This window comes from Gadus chalcogrammus, chromosome 21 (genome assembly GCF_026213295.1).
Source record: "Gadus chalcogrammus isolate NIFS_2021 chromosome 21, NIFS_Gcha_1.0, whole genome shotgun sequence".
Classification (NCBI taxonomy): Eukaryota; Metazoa; Chordata; class Actinopteri; order Gadiformes; family Gadidae; genus Gadus; species Gadus chalcogrammus.
In genome coordinates this window covers 2514575-2532031 of record NC_079432.1, presented here as the reverse complement: position 1 = coordinate 2532031, position 17457 = coordinate 2514575, and the positions used below count along the sequence as shown (strand labels likewise).

At 51.2% G+C, this 17457-nt stretch overlaps 1 protein-coding gene across 1 annotated transcript in view; it reads left to right on the top strand.

Moving 5' to 3' along the window:
• mdn1 (midasin AAA ATPase 1) overlaps positions 1-17457 on the top strand; it is a 68036-nt gene that overhangs the window by 8380 nt on the left and 42199 nt on the right. The window contains exons 11-34 of the mRNA XM_056580616.1: positions 2082-2163; positions 2580-2675; positions 3096-3208; positions 3328-3476; positions 3779-3839; positions 4555-4766; positions 5739-5842; positions 6196-6340; positions 6674-6770; positions 7271-7384; positions 8179-8326; positions 8944-9051; positions 9361-9512; positions 10246-10424; positions 11202-11410; positions 11848-11994; positions 12403-12544; positions 12747-12881; positions 14059-14197; positions 14827-14959; positions 15255-15385; positions 16059-16197; positions 16576-16690; positions 17122-17382. Of these exons, the coding sequence (XP_056436591.1) occupies positions 2082-2163; positions 2580-2675; positions 3096-3208; positions 3328-3476; positions 3779-3839; positions 4555-4766; positions 5739-5842; positions 6196-6340; positions 6674-6770; positions 7271-7384; positions 8179-8326; positions 8944-9051; positions 9361-9512; positions 10246-10424; positions 11202-11410; positions 11848-11994; positions 12403-12544; positions 12747-12881; positions 14059-14197; positions 14827-14959; positions 15255-15385; positions 16059-16197; positions 16576-16690; positions 17122-17382 (3311 nt within the window). The remainder of the gene's footprint in view (positions 1-2081; positions 2164-2579; positions 2676-3095; positions 3209-3327; positions 3477-3778; positions 3840-4554; positions 4767-5738; positions 5843-6195; positions 6341-6673; positions 6771-7270; positions 7385-8178; positions 8327-8943; positions 9052-9360; positions 9513-10245; positions 10425-11201; positions 11411-11847; positions 11995-12402; positions 12545-12746; positions 12882-14058; positions 14198-14826; positions 14960-15254; positions 15386-16058; positions 16198-16575; positions 16691-17121; positions 17383-17457) is intronic.

Below are 17457 nucleotides of genomic sequence, written 5' to 3'. Positions count from 1 at the left end.
TAAGGAGCAGGTAGGGGTTAGACAGTACAGAGACAGGTCATTAAGGAGCAGGTAGGGGTTAGACAGTACAGAGACGGGTCATTAAGGAGCAGATTGGGGTTAGACGGTACAGACACCGGGCATCAAACACCGGTCGCTCGGTTAGTCTGGGAATCCTCCCTGCCCACTGGGGTTTAATGATCTTTCCGGTCCTGCCCGGTCCGATGGGGTATGGATCTGTCCCCGGGATGGCCTCGACCACGGCCCACCTGGCCGGTCTGTTATGTCTCTTCCTGTTCCAGTCTAGTGTTCCGCTGGCCCAGAAGGCCTTAAGGCGGACTGGTGGGGGTGGCGGTCTGTTATGTCTCTTCCTGTTCCAGTCTAGTGTTCAGCTGGCCCAGAAGGCCTTAAGGCGGACTGGTGGGGGTGGCGGTCTGTTGTGGCTCCCACTCACAGATCAATAGGTCTGGTTGGTCTATTTTCCATATATTGTGCAATCGGCCTCCATCATGTATACGTTGCTTTTCCCCGATCAATGTCATTAACCTAAGTAGGGCATCAGCTGGGGAGCGCTGGATTAAACATATGTCACCGGGGTTGGATCGCCCACGCTCACCATCCGACTATCGGGTGTGAAAGGCTGGGGTCACCCCTGTGAACCCGGTCACCGAGACGATGTGAAGGTCATTATTTACGTCGTTACCGGCTGTCCCTGCAGTGGTCGCTCTGGCCTGATGCGCCTTACGTACGGCAACAAACCAATCATTCAGATCCTATTCGCGCCATGATGAACAGAGCGGAGTGAAAGCTTTCCAAACTGTTCTGATATAGATGGATCAATAAAGTTGTAATCAAGCTTGTTAATCACATAAAGGTCGGAAGTGTTACGGATCCTGCAATTGGGAACTTTATTGATCCATTTATATCATCTTCTCGTGATAGCCTTAAAAAAATCAGTCAAAATAATCTTGATCTTGAATGTTGGATGAGGCAAAACTGGGCAGTAAACGTGAGTTTTGGGGAGGGCTGGGTGATTACTCAAATTTTGATCGCGATTTTGAGTGAAACGATCACCAAACTTCTTTAATCGAGTTGAAACAATTATCATTATAATTATTTTTTACAGCTGGATACATATCTTGAAATTATTTCAATTTTATTTTATTTTTTTCTAACCTCATGTGACCCCACAATTTCGAAATTATGAATAAATGTGTCATGTTTTCAAACTAAAAAATAATCAAGATTTCAATATTGACCAAAATAATAGTGATTCTGAATTGTTTTCCATAAAAAAGCAGCCCTAGTTTTGGGTGCGTAAACCAAACCTTAAACGGGCATTGGTTGGTTTAATGAGGCTGGTTAAAGGTGTAGTGGTTGGTTTAATGAGGCTGGTTAAAGGTGTACTGGTTGGTGATATGAGGCTGGTTAAAGGCGTAGTGGTTGGTGTTATGATGCTTGTTAAAGGTGTAGTGGTTGGTGATATAAGGCTGGTTAAAGGTGTAGTGGTTGGTTTAATGAGGCTGGTTAAAGGTGTAGTGGTTGGTTTATTGAGGCTGGTTAAAGGTGTAGTGGTTGGTGTTATAAGGCTGGTTAAAGGTGTAGTGGTTGTTGATATAAGGCTGGTTAAAGGTGTAGTGGTTGGTTTAATGAGGCTGGTTAAAGGTGTAGTGGTTGGTGTTATAAGGCTGGTTAAAGGTGTAGTGGTTGGTGATATAAGGCTGGTTAAAGGTGTAGTGGTTGGTGTTATAAGGCTGGTTAAAGGTGTAGTGCTTGGTGATATAAGGCTGGTTAAAGGTGTAGTGGTTGGTGATATAAGGCTGGTTAAAGGTGTAGTGGTTGTTGATATAAGGCTGGTTAAAGGTGTAGTGGTTGTTGATATAAGGCTGGTTAAAGGTGTAGTGGTTGGTTTAATGAGGCTGGTTAAAGGTGTAGTGGTTGGTGTTATAAGGCTGGTTAAAGGTGTAGTGGTTGGTGTTATAAGGCTGGTTAAAGGTGTAGTGGTTGGTGATATAAGGCTGGTTAAAGGTGTAGTGGTTGGTGTTATAAGGCTGGTTAAAGGTGTAGTGCTTGGTGTTTTAAGGTGTTTTCTCCGCTCCCAGGGACCTCCTGAAGTGGTGCGAGAGGATCAGCAGCGACTTCGACAGCTCCTCCTCTGCCACGGCTCAGCGCGTCTTCCAGGAGGTAAGCTAACGCTAGCACTAAGCAGGTAGCGGCTTTAAGGTCACAAGTATTTGGCCTGCTAAGCCCTTTGAGACTGCAAAGGAGATTAAAGGCTATACAAATGTAATTTAATTGATTAGCATGTTGCTAGCATAAGCTAGCATGTAATGTAATTTTTTTCAGCTGATCAAATTATATGTTTGCAGAAGTCCAAGATGTAGGCTAACACCTAGCCACCTAGCAATTAGCGGCTATCTGTAGTTAGCTTGCCCTGTTGCTGGCATGATTTAGGATTATTTTGGGGGGGGGGGGGGGGGGTCAAATCGCCCTTTAGCCACTTAGCAACATTAGCTAGGATACCGTTGTTATTGACATGTGAACAACATACAAACCAGTAGTCGTTGTTTGTGTTAGTAACGGTTCCCCGCTCTCCCCAGGCCCTGGACTGCTTCACGGCGATGCTCTCTCGCTCAGACAGCCGGCTGCGGATGGCCGAGGTCATCGGGAGCAAGCTCAACATCTCCAAGGAAAAGGTTTGGCCGCCGCCCGACGGGATGGGGGGGGGGGGGGGGGGGGGGGATCTGGGTCTACCGAACCGAACGCCAACCTGACATCATGTGTTCACCCTCTCATGTGGTCACCCTCTCATGTGGTCACCTCCTCATGTGTTCACCTCCTCATGTGTTCACCCCCTCATGTGTTCACCTCCTCATGTGTTCACCTCCTCATGTGTTCACCCCCTCATGTGTTCACCTCCTCATGTGTTCACCCCCTCATGTGTTCACCCCCTCATGTGTTCACCCCCTCATGTGTTCACCTCCTCATGTGTTCACCCCCTCATGTGTTCACCCCCTCATGTGTTCACCTCCTCATGTGTTCACCCCCTCATGTGTTCACCTCCTCATGTGTTCACCCCCTCCTGTGTTCACCCTCCCCTGCCCCCCTCCCACCAGGCGCAGCACTTCGTCCAGATGTACCAGCCCGGGATCTCCCTGGAGGAGCTGGAGGTGTCTGTGGGCCGCGTCACGCTGGAGCGCAAGCAGAGCCCCCTGGTGCAGATCTCTGTGTGAGTGGACCCCCCCCCCCCCCCCCCCCCCCCCCGCCGCAGGAACCCCACTAGACCATCCCCCCCCCCCCCCCCCCGCTGTCCCCTAACGTGTCTCTGCCCCCCCCCCCCCCCCTCAGGGAGAACCAGACGTTCGCGGCCACGCGCCCGTCGGCGGTGCTGCTGGAGCAGCTGGCCGTGTGCGTGAACCAGGGGGAGCCGGTGCTGCTGGTGGGGGAGACGGGCACCGGGAAGACCTCCACCGTCCAGTACCTGGCCGGCATCACAGGTGAGCCCCTGATCAGACCAGCAGTAGAGAGGATCCCCTAGACCTCCCGGGGTCAGTACCTGGGGGTCAACACAGGTGAGTTGTTCCTTAATTGGCAATGGCGGTACAAGCCCCTCCCCCTGCCAATTAAGGTACTCACAGCTGTTGTTAAATGAGGATTTGGTTTGTTTAATTTACACATTCAATTTAAAAAACAATAAATCCATGTGCAGGTAAGGTAGTAACCCTTTTGGTTGTTTGAGTGGAGATGTTTGTGCGTCTGAGGTTGTGTTGCAGTTCTTGATTTTGTTGTTTGTGTGCAGGACACAAGCTGAGGGTGGTGAACATGAACCAGCAGAGCGACACCGCCGACCTGCTGGGAGGGTGAGGGAACACACACACACCGCTCTGCAGACCAGTACACAACACAACACAACTCTACAGCCCAATACACAACACAACACAGCTAAACAACACACCGCTCTGCAGACAGTACACAACACAACAACACAACTCTACAGCCCAATACACAACACAACAACACAACTAAACGACACACCGCTCTGCAGACCAATACACAACTCAACAACACACAAAACTACAGCCTAATACACAACTCATAAACACAACTAAACAACACACAACTCTACAGCTCAATACACAACTCAATAATACACAACTCTACAGCCCAGTACACAATTCAACAACACAACACAACTCAACAAAACACACCTATACCGCCCAATACACAACTCAACAACACACAACTCTCCAGCCCAATACACAACTCAACAACACAACTCTACAGCCCAATACATAACTCAACAACACAACTCAACAACACACAACTCTACAGCCCAATACACAACTCAACAACACACAACTCTACAGCCCAATACACAACTCAACAACACAACTCAACAACACACAACTCTCCAGCCCAATACACAACCCAACCATACTATCACAATAACAGCCCACGACACAATGTAGGAGTACACTACCGCCACGACCACAACACCAACACCAACACCACCACCACGACACACTGCGACTCTAACAGGAGCCCCCCCCCCCCCCCCCCCCCCGGGTCCGGTAGGTACAAGCCCGTGGACCACAAGCTGATCCTGCTGCCGCTGCGCGAGGCCTTCGAGGACCTCTTCTCCCAGACCTACTCCCGCAAGCAGAACCTCACCTTCCTGGGCCACGTGCAGACCTGCTTCAGGGGCAAGCGCTGGCACGACCTGCTCAAGCTCATGGACCACGTCTGCAAGTCGGCGCTCACCAAGGAGCTGCAGGAGAAGTCCAACGGTGAGGGGGGGGATGACAGACCGCCGGGGGGGGGGGGGGGGGTGTACTCTTTGTACTTTTGTACTGAGGTGTGTGTGTTTGTGTGGTTGTGTACTGACGTGTCTCTGTATGTGCGTGTGTGTGTGTACTGACGTGTCCCTGTGTGTGTGTGTGTGTGTGTATGTGTGTGTGTGTGTGTGTACTGACGTGTCCCTGTGGTTGTGTGGTTGTGTACTGACCTGTCCCTGTGGTTGTGTGTGTGTGTGTGTGTGTGTGTGTGTGGTTGTATACTGACGTGTCCCTGTGTGTGTGTGTGTGTGTGTGTGGTTGTGTACTGACCTGTCCCTGTGGTTGTGTGTGTGTGTGTGTGTGTGTGGTTGTGTACTGACCTGTCCCTGTGGTTGTGTGTGTGTGTGTGTGTGTGTGTGGTTGTGTACTGACCTGTCCCTGTGGTTGTGTGTGTGTGGTTGTGTACTGACCTGTCCCTGTGGTTGTGTGTGTGTGTGGTTGTGTACTGACCTGTGTGTGTGTGTGTGTGTGTGTGTGTGTGTGTGTGTGTGTGTGTGTGGTTGTGTACTGACCTGTCCCTGTGGTTGTGTGTGTGTGTGGTTGTGTACTGACCTGTCCCTGTGGTTGTGTGTGTGTGTGTGTGTGGTTGTGTACTGACCTGTCCCTGTGGTTGTGTGTGTGTGTGTGTGTGGTTGTGTACTGACCTGTCCCTGTGGTTGTGTGTGTGTGTGTGTGGTTGTGTACTGACCTGTCCCTGTGGTTGTGTGTGTGTGTGTGTGTGGTTGTGTACTGACCTGTCCCTGTGGTTGTGTGTGTGTGTGTGTGTGGTTGTGTACTGACCTGTCCCTGTGGTTGTGTGTGTGTGTGTGTGTGTGGTTGTGTACTGACCTGTCCCTGTGGTTGTGTGTGTGTGTGTGTGTGGTTGTGTACTGACCTGTCCCTGTGGTTGTGTACTGACCTGTCCCTGTGCCCCCCCCCCCCCAGCCGCCCTGCTCCAGGAGCAGTGGGAGGTCCTGGCCGTGAGGCTGACTCAGACCCAGCAGCAGATCCGTGCCTGCGAGTCGGCCATGGTCTTCGCCTTCGTCGAGGTAACCATGGAGACGACGTAGCATCCGACGCTATGCGCTAAATGACACAACACAACATGACACAGTACATCGTGATGATGATCACCTGTCTATAATGTGTGAACCATAACATCTTCATTGTTTGTTCATGTTTGTAGCAATTTTTTCTCGCTTCGTACTGTGACTCTGTTTGTGTACCCACAAAGTGGTTTTCACTGTGTGTGTGTGTGTCTGTCTGTCTTGTCTTCAGGGGACTCTGTCCCACAGAGTCCTCACTAGTGATGGTTCACACTGTGTGTTTGTTGTCTTCAGGGGACTCTGTCCCACAGAGTCCTCACTAGTGATGGTTCACACTGTGTGTTTGTTGTCTTCAGGGGACTCTGGCCCAGGCGGTGAAGAAGGGAGAGTGGATTCTTCTGGACGAGATCAACCTGGCGGCTCCGGAGACCCTGGAGTGTCTGAGTGGGCTTCTGGAAGGAACCGCCGGCTCCCTGGTGCTGCTGGACCGCGGGGACACAGGTGAGAGCGCTGTGTAGAACACTTTCTTCCCACTTTGTTTAAAGTTACGTATTTTAAATTTAGTTTGATTAAACCTTTTTCTTTAAATTCAAGGCGGTGTGTTCGGTTATATATTCTTCAGATGTAAATCGTGGAACGTTGCGGTTTTTCCTGCATTACTTTATCACAGACGCTGTTTACTTTACTAATTTACTCTGAGCCTAGATTAAGTCCTGAACAGTTTGGTGTGTGTGTCCTGGTGTGTGTCCTGGTCTGTGTCCTGGTGTGTGTCCTGGTGTGTGTCTTGGCGTGTGTGTCCTGGTGTGTGACCCCCTCTCTCCCCGCTCTCTGCAGAGCCGCTGGTGCGACACCCTGACTTCAGACTGTTTGCCTGCATGAACCCGGCTACCGACGTGGGCAAGAGGAACCTGCCCCTGGGCATCAGGAACCGGTGAGGAGCCCTGGAACACCTGTCTGTCTGCAACACACCTGTCTGCCACACACCTGTCTGCCACACACCTGTCTGCCACACACCTGTCTGCCACACACCTGTCGGCAACACACCTGTCTGCAACACACCTGTCTGCCACACACCTGTCTGCCACACACCTGTCTGCCACACACCTGTCGGCAACACACCTGTCTGCACACTGTCTGCCACACACCTGTCTGCCACACACCTGTCTGCCACACACCTGTCGGCAACACACCTGTCGGCAACACACCTGTCTGCTACACACCTGTCGGCCACACACCTGTCTGCCTCACACCTGTCTGCCACACACCTGTCTGCCACACACCTGTCTGTTTTGTTTTGGCATCAAAGTTATTTACTGAAACAGTACACAAAGTACACAATAATATTCTATATCAATACCTTTTTTTTATGATGATAAGAATACGTGGTGGATTTGAGAACGTGTTTGATGAGCATGTGTCTGTCCATGGCAGATTTACTGAGGTCTACCTGGAGGAGCTGGAGAACGAGGGAGATCTTCGGATCCTCGTGTGCGACTACCTGAAGGGACTGAACCCCCACCGCAACATCACCCAAGGCATCATCAGGTCAGGACCTCATCAGCACCACCGCCTCACTCAGGTTCCCTTCTCAGATCTCCTGAGATTTCCCAGAGATCTCACTCTGATTTAGCCGAGATGTCGTAGGGATCTCTGACCTCAGTCCGAAGCGTTTTGGGGCTGTTTTAGAACACCTTAAAGTTTGGGGACTGTTGGCAAAGTCTGCACAGGTCTCCAGTGTGTTTGATCTCCTCAGATCTCATTGTGATTCTTAGTTTGGATCTCTAGTTGAGATCTCTCGTTTTGATCTCTAGCTGAGATCTTTAGTTAGGAATCTTTAGTTGTGATCTCTAGTTGTGATCTCTAGCTGAGATCTCTCTTTGGGATCTCTAGTTGTGATCTCTAGCTGAGATCTCTCTTTGGGATCTCTAGTTGTGATCTCTAGCTGAGATCTCTCGTTATGATCTCTAGTTGAGATCTCTCGTTATTATCTCTAGTTGAGATCTCTCGTTATTATCTCTAGTTGAGATCTCTCGTTATGATCTCTAGTTGAGATCTCTGGTTGAGGTCTGTCTTTGGGATCTCGATTGTAGCTGAGATCTCTAGTTAGGAATCTCTAGTTGTGATCTCTAGTTAGGAATCTCTAGTTGTGATCTCTAGTTGTGATCTCTAGTTAGGAATCTCTAGTTGTGATATCTTGTTGGGATCTCTCGTTATGATCTCTATTTGATCTCTAGCTGAGGTCCTCCAGCTCACGCTGCCCCCCCCACCACTGTCCCCTAACGTGGTCTCTGCCCCCCCCCCCCCCCCCATGCGTCCCCCCTGTGTTCCGGCTCCTCCAGCTTCTACCTGGCCATCCGGCGGGAGGCCCAGAGCCGGCTGGTGGACGGGACGGGCCACCGGCCCCACTACAGCCTCCGGACCCTCTGCCGGGCCCTCAAATACGTGGCCCTCAACCCCTGTCACAACATGCAGCGCTCCCTGTACGAGGTAGGTCCACCGGCCCCCACTCCGTCTCCGTCTGCTGGACGGCTGGAACCAGTCCACCACAGGGCTGGGGTCCTAAACCTGGATAACTGTTTGTCTATGTTGTTAGTTCCTGACTGTTTTATCTTGACGAGTTGAATTGATGTTTCTGCTTGTAGGAGTGGAGAGAAATATCGAGTGTCAATGCTGCACCACTATGTTTCAACTACTAGCAACCCCATAATAAGGAGCGGAAATAGGAGTGAAACGCAGGCTGGGTTGACCTTCTGAATCTACTGCTAGTGTCTGTTTACTGGCCGTTGTGTTGAAGGCTGCTGCAGAGCCCTGCCTGCCTCCAGTCAACAGGGAGCCACTGTCAGGGTGTAGAACCGGCCTCCAGCCAACAGGGAGCCACTGTCAGGGTGTAGAACCGGCCTCCAGTCAACGGGGAGCCACTGTCAGGGTGTAGTACCGGCCTCCAGTCAACAGGGAGCTACTGTCAGGGTGAAGTACCGGCCTCCAGCCAACAGGGACCTCACTGAGGGTGTAGAACCGGCCTCCAGTCAACGCGGAGCCATTGTCAGGGTGTAGTACCGGCCTCCAGCCAATAGGGCCCCACTGAGGGTGTTTTGTCCCTGCAGGGCTTCTGTCTGAGCTTCCTGACCCAGCTGGACCGCAGCTCCCACCCCCAGGTCCAGAAGCTGGTGTCTCAGTACGTCCTGGGGGGCAACACCAAGTGTCTCAGACAGGTGAACACACGCTCACTCATTCATTCACAAATAAAATATGCACTGACTTAATCTCTCACTCACTCACTTATTCACTCACTCCCTCCCAAATATCCAAATAAAATATACTTCCTCATTAATACCGTACTGATGTGTTTGGTAAGCCATGATTTCCCACAAGGCATTGCAACATTTAGTGTGTAGAAATACAGGTGTCATGTAAATGTGTAAATGCATATCAAAGTAAACCGTTCGACCAGTCTGAGTCAATAGTAAGCAGGAAGTGTGACAGGAAGTGGTGGTGCTGACGCTGTGCTGCGTGTCCCTTAGCCCATCCCGGAGCCAACGGGCCGGACCTGCGTGCCCCTGGAGGGGTACTGGGTGTCCCAGGGGGAGATGGAGCCCTCCCTCGACCCCACCTACATCCTCACCGACTCCGTCAAACTCAACCTGCGGGACCTGGTCAGAGTGGTGTCTGCTGGGTAATTACAACCGTCTCCTCCAAGGCCCCGCCCCTTGCACCCTCTTTCCCGCCAAAACCCAACTGTCCTCTCAAATGGGGGCTTGAGGCGCTTTGGCAAAGATGGACGTTAATGTGTTCAAGTCCTTCTACAGCATCATAACTTGATGATTATGGAAACGTACTCCGTTAAAATACTGGCTTCTCCGACGACGATGCCTCAGCGATTATGTCCTCCCTGATGGGTCCATACTGGCCTGTGTTTAGCGGTTCACCCTTCTACCAGTACCCCGGGTTGCCGGATATGAAATATCTAGTGAGATACAGAGATGGAACGAGATTCTGCCCAACCTAAGGATCCCATGGCCAGAGGCCCGCTGAAACACGGGTCAATCTGTTATGTTTGACTTTCCAATATCATGAATTTCCAATATCATGAATTTGGACGGCAGTAGAGCTTCTAAACCCTCCCAGTCAACGTTACGGACTGTTCCTTTAAACCCAAACACCGCCCACCTGCAGTCCACCTCCTGAGCATGACGGTCATGAAGGTTATGAAGTTGATGACGGCTAGGTCCTCAAGGGAATGAAGGCTAGGTCATGAAGGGAATGAAGGCTAGGTCATGAAGGGAATGAAGGCTAGGTCATGAAGGTGATGAAGGCTAGTTCCTTAAGGTGATGAAGGCTAGTTCCTAAAGGTCATGAAGGCTAGTTCCTAAAGGTGATGAAGGTCCTTACGGCTGTGTCCCATGCAGGAGTCACCCGGTCCTGATCCAGGGGGAGACCTCGGTGGGTAAGACCAGCCTGATCCGCTGGCTGGGCCTTGCCACGGGGAACCAGTGCGTCCGCATCAACAACCACGAGCACACGGACATCCAGGAGTACATCGGCTGCTACTCCTCCGACGACAAGGGGAAGCTGCTCTTCAAAGAGGGTACGACCCCTGACCCCGCCGCCACTACAGCATAGCCCATATAGCTTAGCTTAGTTTGTATTCTTGGGCTTCGTTTTTCCTGGGGAGCAGTGAGTCCCTAAGTTAGGGTAATAATAAATAAAGTCAGTTAGAATCATACTGTGCTGTCTAGGCATCCTGACTTAGTCAGGTCTCATACTGTGTGTGTGTGCATGTGTGTGTGTGTAGGAGTCCTCATTAAGCTAATATAATCCTGTATGTGTGTGTGTAGGTGTCCTCATTAAGTTGGTATCACACTGTGTCGTGTAGGCGTCCTCACTAAGTTAGTATCACTGTGTTGTGTTGGTGGCCTCACTAAGTTAGTATCACGCTGTGTGTGTAGATGGTGTCCTCACTAAGTCTGGTCTCATACTGTTTGAGTGTAGGTGTCCTCACTAAGTTATTACCATACTCTGTTTCTTGGTGTCCTCACTGAGTTAGTATAACCCTGTGTTGTGTAGGTGTCCTCACTAAGTTAGTACCACACTGTTTTGTAGGTGTCCTCACTAAATTAGTATCACACTGTTGTGTAGGCGTCCTCATTAAGCCAGGTCTCATACTGTGTGTGTGTGTGTAGGCGTCCTCACTTAGTTAGTACCACTGGGTGTAGGTGTCCTCACTAAGCCAGGTACTGTGTGTGTGTGTGTGTGTGTGTGTGTGTGTGTGTGTGTGTGTGTGTGTGTGTGTGTGTGTGTGTGTGTGTGTGTGTGTGTGTGTGTGTGTGTGTGTGTGTGTGTGTGTGTGTGTGTGTATGCGCAGGCGTTCTGATCGACGCCATGAGGAAGGGCTACTGGATCATCCTGGACGAGCTGAACCTGGCCCCCACCGACGTGCTGGAGGCCCTCAACCGCCTGCTGGACGACAACCGCGAGCTCTTCGTGGCGGAGACGCAGGAGGTCATCAAGGCCCACCCCCGCTTCATGCTCTTCGCTACCCAGAATCCCCCGGGGCTCTACGGCGGCAGGAAGGTCAGTGGGGAGTGTCTGAGGGTGTCTCGGGGTGGAGCGTTTAGAACCGGTTTGGACCGCTTCTAAACGCCGTCTGTTGGTCGAGGTGTTGGAAGTCGTTACAGACGTTTATACTGTTTTATTGGCTTAGAATGTAAACCGATAGAACCTCGTCTGAATTTGTCAAAACTTTAGATGGCTTTATTAATACTTCTGCTATGACACACCTGTACGTGTGTCATAGCAGCAGTATAGGGCAGAAATATGAATGAAAAATATACGAAATATACAATGTGCTACAAAGAGCGTCTTTGTTGACACTTTACACAGAAGAAGTGAATCCCCGGTCAGAGTCCGGGGAGAAGCGTGTTTCACGGGTTATGTGGTTGAAGTGGTGGTCGATGTTCCGCTGTCCGTCCTCGACGTGCTGTGACTCAGAACCCGTCCCTCTCTCCCAGGTTCTTTCCCGGGCCTTCCGCAACCGATTTGTGGAGCTCCACTTTGACGAGTTGCCTAGCAACGAGCTGGAGATCATCCTCCACCAGAGATGCAGCCTGCCTCCGTCCTACTGCTCCAAGCTGGTGAAGGTCATGCAGGAACTCCAGGTGAGCTCCTCACATGGTTCTGGAGCGGCTCTTTGGGTTGATGGGTTCGTCTTGCTTAGATATGGGGATCATATCAAGTGATCCATATCCTGTTCATGTCATCCATATCCTGTTCATGTGATCTACATCCTGTTCATGTGATCCACATTCTGTTCATGTGATCCACATCCTGTTCATGTGATCCACATCCTGTTCAGTTTGATCCACATCCTGTTCAGTTTGATCCACATCCTGTTGATTTGATCCACATCATGTCCATGTGATCCACATCCTGTTCATGTGATCTACATCCTGTTCATGTGATGCACATCCTGTTCATGTGATCCGCATCCTGTCCCTGTGATCCATATCCTGTTCCTGTGATCCCTTTCCTGTCCTCTGTTCCATTAACCGCTCCCTGTTCTCCAGTCTCTGCGTCGCGGCTCCTCGGTGTTTGCTGGGAAGCACGGCTTCATCACGCTGAGGGACCTGTTCCGCTGGGCCGACCGCTATAGGCTGGAGGAGCAGACCGACGAGTCGCGCGATTGGCTGCAGCATTTGGCCGACGATGGTGAGTGGTCGCCTTCTGCACTGTAGTCCCGCCCCCATATCGAGAGTGTGTCTCACACTGTGGGCTTAACAATTAGTATTAGTATGTAATAGTGAGTGGTACTGGGTTGCAATGTGTAATAGTGAGTGGTGCTGTCTGTCGTGTGTGTGTAATAGTGATTAGTAGTGTGTTCTAGTGAGTGATGATGTTGGTCCTCCCTTAGGCTTCATGCTGCTGGCTGGCCGTGTAAGGAAGCCCGAGGAGGAAGCCACCATCCTGTCCATCCTGGAGAAGCACTTCAAGAGGACCGTCAACCCAGACACCCTGTTCTCCCAGAAGCAGGTCACCGGACAGTTCAGTGAGTACAGAAACTACAGACACAAGACCGTCTAGTGATACTAGACACTACAGAGATACTACGGACTCACTAGGGATACTAGACGCTACAGAGATACTACAGACACACTCTAATGATACGAGACACTACAGAGACCCTCTAGTGATACTAGACACTGCAGAGATACTACGGACACACTGTAGTGATACTAGACACTACAGAGATACTACGGACACACTGTAGTGATACTAGACACTACAGAGATACTACGGACACACTGTAGTGATACTAGACACTGCAGAGATACTACGGACACACTGTAGTGATACTAGACACTGCAGAGATACTACGGACACACTGTAGTGATACTAGACACTGCAAAGATACTACGGACACACTGTAGTGATACTAGACACTACAGAGATACTACGGAAACACTCTAGTGATACTAGACACTGCAGAGATACTACGGACACACTGTAGTGATACTAGACACTGCAGAGATACTACGGACACACTGTAGTGATACTAGACACTACAGATATACTACAGACACACTCTAGTGATACTAGACACTATAGAGACGCCCCAGACACTACAGACACTCAAGACGGCGTCGTAGCCCGTATAAAGAAGCTACAAACACTATTAGGATAGGATACGATTTCTTACAAATTGAGGCAAGATACATTATCTATCCTAAGATGGGGCAAGATGAAATGTATAACCTGAAACAGGGTTGGATGGAGTGAGATACGATGGGAAACAAGAGGGTGGGGAGTGAGTTCACCAAAACGTAAGATGAGAGGACTGGCTCAGAGGACGGGCTCAGAGGACGGGCTCAGAGGACGGGCTCAGAGGACGGGCTCAGAGGACGGGCTCAGAGGAGTGTGTTAGGTAGTCTCAGGGTGTGTCAGGTGGTCTCAGGGTGTGTCAGGTGGTCTCAGGTAGTCTCAGGTGTGTGTCAGGTAGTTTCAGGTGGTTTCAGGTGGTCTCAGGTGTTCTAAGGTGTGTCAGGTGGTCTCAGGTGTGTCAGGTGGTCTCAGGCGTGTCGGACGGTCTCAAGGTGTGTCAGGTGGTCTCGGGTGTGTCAGGTGGTCTCGGGTGTGTGTCAGGTAGTCTCAGGTGTGTCAGGTGGTCTCAGGTGTGTCGAGTGGTCTCAGGTGTGTCCGGAGCTCTAAGGTGTGTCTCCCCTCAGGTCCGTTCATCGACAGCATCGCGGGGGTCCCGGAGGAGTTCCGCCACGTGGTGTGGACGGCGGGCATGCGGCGGCTTGCCGTGCTGGTGGGCCGCGCCCTGCACTTTGGGGAGTCGGTCCTGCTGGTGGGGGACACCGGGTAACAGCACTCCTTACCTTAACGCTTAGCATACCTTACCTTAACGCTTAGCACCCCTTACCTTAACGCTCAGCATACCTTACCTTAACGCTCAGCATACCTTACCTTAACGCTCAGCATACCTTACCTTAACGCTCAGCATACCTTACCTTAACGCTCAGCATACCTTACCTTAACGCTCAGCATACCTTACCTTAACGCTTAGCACCCCTCATCTTAACGCTTAGCACCCCTTACCTTAACGCTTAGCACCCCTTATCTTAACGCTTAGCATACCTTACCTTAACGCTTAGCATACCTTACCTTAACGCTTAGCATACCTTACCTTAACGCTTAGCACCCCTTACCTTAACGCTTAGCACCCCTTACCTTAACGCTTAGCACCCCTTACCTTAACGCTTAGCATACCTTATGTCAACCCTTATCTTAACGCTTATCATGCCTTATTATACCTTATCTTAACGCTCCTCTTACTATACCTTATCTTAATGCTGCTTATCTTTTCATACCTTATCTAATCTTAAGGCTGCTTCTCTCATCATACCTTATCTTAAGGCTGCTTATCGTATCTTAAGGCTCCTTTTCTTAACACTGCTTCTCTTATCCTGCCTTATCCTATCTGTGTCCAGATGTGGTAAGACCACCATCTGCCAGCTGTTCGCGGCGCTCGCGGCCCAGAAGTTCTTCTCCCTCAACTGTCACCTCCACATGGAGACCTCCGACTTCCTGGGGGGGCTACGGCCCGTAAGACACACCAACCAGGTACAGGCTCTCGCTCTCGCTCTCTCTCTCTCTCGCTCAGTCATTATATATAATACAAACACAGGCAACAGGTTCCGTAAGGAAAGGGCCTATGAAAGGAGATGATACCTGCAGACCAACCTCCTCAAACGTGTGTCTGTGTCTGTCTGTCTGTCTGTCTGTCTGTCTGTCTGTCTGTGTGTGTGTGTGTGTGTGTGTGTGTGTGTGTGTGTGTGTGTGTGTGTGTGTGTGTGTGTGTGTGTGTGTGTGTGTGTGTGTGTGTGTGTGTGTGTGTGTGTGTGTGTCCGTCCTCCAGAGGGATGCGGAGGACGGCCGTCTGTTCGAGTGGCACGACGGACCGCTGGTCCAGGCCATGAAGCAGGGAGGAGTGTTCCTATTGGACGAGATCTCCCTCGCAGACGACTCTGTGCTGGAGAGGCTCAACAGGTACACACACACCACACACACACACAGAGAGAGACACACAACACACACACACACACACACAACACACACAGAGAGACACACACACAACACAACACACACAGAGAGACACACACACAACACAATACACAGAGAGACACAACACAACAACACACAGAGAGACACACTCACAAAACAACAACACCACACAGAAACACGCATACAAAACAACACCACAAAAAACTCACTCACCGTCTGTTCTGGCCTTGTTGTCTCTAGCGTCCCGGAGACGGAGCTCCCTGGTGGTTGACTGTGTTGTTGTTGTTGTTGTTTACTGTATTGTTGTTGTCTAGCGTCCCGGAGACGGAGCTCCCTGGTGGTTGACTGTGTTGTTGTTGTTTACTGTATTGTTGTTGTCTAGCGTCCTGGAGATGGAGCTCCCTGGTTGTTCACTGTGTTGTTGTTGTTGACTGTGTGGTTGTTGTTGTTTACTGTCTTGTTGTTGTCTAGTGTCCTGGAGACGGAGCTCCCTGGTTGTTCACTATGTTGTTGTTGTTGACTTTGTTGTTGTTGTTGTTGTTGTTGACGGTCTTGTTGTTGTCTAGTGTCCTGGAGACGGAGCTCCCTGCTTATTCACTGTGTTGTTGTTGTTGACTGTGTTGTTGTTGTTGTTGTTGACGGTCTTGTTGTTGTCTAGTGTCCTGGAGACGGAGCGCTCCCTGGTGCTGGCGGAGAAGGGCAGCGGGGACTCCAGCGACGTGGAGCTCATCACGGCCGACCGCGCCTTCCGCATGGTGGCCACCATGAACCCCGGGGGCGACTTCGGCAAGAAGGAGGTGGGTGTGTGTGTGTGTGTGTGTGTGTGTGTGTGTGTGTTTGTGTTTTAGTACCTGGTTTGTGTGTGTGTGTGTGTGTGTGTTACCTTCTGAGCGTGTGTGTTTAGTACTTGGTTTGTGTGTGTGGTTATGATCAGATGTGTCAAAGTGAATGTATTACTTTGTGGGGATATGAGGGTCCAATGGGAGCCCCTGCTGATCTTTATTGATCATCACCGGTTTGTCTTCACATTCACCCCCTGTGGAGCTAGCTTAGTCAGCTCTGTCGTCACTTACTTCCTGCTTACATTTAATTCTTTCGCTTGCCATTAGCTCTGCTTTAGCTGAGTTGTAGCCTAGCATGTAGCGGGCTGCTAACCCCGGTGTGTTTGTCCCCAGCTGTCCCCGGCCCTCAGGAACCGCTTCACAGAGATCTGGTGCCCCCAGAGCAACAGCCGGGCCGACCTGCTGCAGATCGTCCAGCACAACCTGCGGGCCGGGCTCTCCCTGGAAGGTAGCGCCCAGTCAACAAGGGGCTCACAGCGCTAATGCTAAGGGGCTAGGGGGATAATGCTAAGGAGCTAGGGGCTGATGCTAAGGAGCTAGGGGGCTGATGCTAAGGAGGTAGGGGGCTAATGCTAAGGAATGAGAGGGCTAATGCTAAGGAGCTAAAGGGCTGATGCTAGGGGGCTAATGCTAAGGTGCTAGGTGGCTGATGCTAAGGAGCTAGATGGCTGATGCTAAGGAGCTATGGGGCTGATGATAATGAGCTATTCGGCTAATGCTAAGAAGCTAGTTGGCTGATGCTAGGGGATTATTGCTAAGGGGCTAATGGTAAGAAGCTAGTGGGCTGATGCTAAGGAGCTAGGGGTCTGAAGATAAGGAGCTAGGCGGCTAATGCTAAGGGGCTGGGTGGCCAACGCTAATACTCCGCCTCTGGACCAGGCGGGGACCTGGGCGAGCTGATGCTGGACTTCATCGACTGGCTGACCCGCCAGGACTTCGGGCGGCGCTGCATCCTGAGCGTGCGGGACGTCCTGTCCTGGGTGCACTTCCTGAACACGGTGTGCGAGCGCGACGAGGACGGCTTCATGACCATGGGCGCGGCGGAGGACGACGAGGAGGTGGAGTGGGACCTGCGGCTCGACACGGTCACCGCCTTCATCCACGCCGCCTGCCTGGTGTACGTGGACGGCCTGGGCTCAGGTGAGTGGCAGCGTGGAGGGGGAGGGGGGGCAGGAGGGAGGGGGAGGGGAGGGGGGCAGCGGAACAGATAACTGA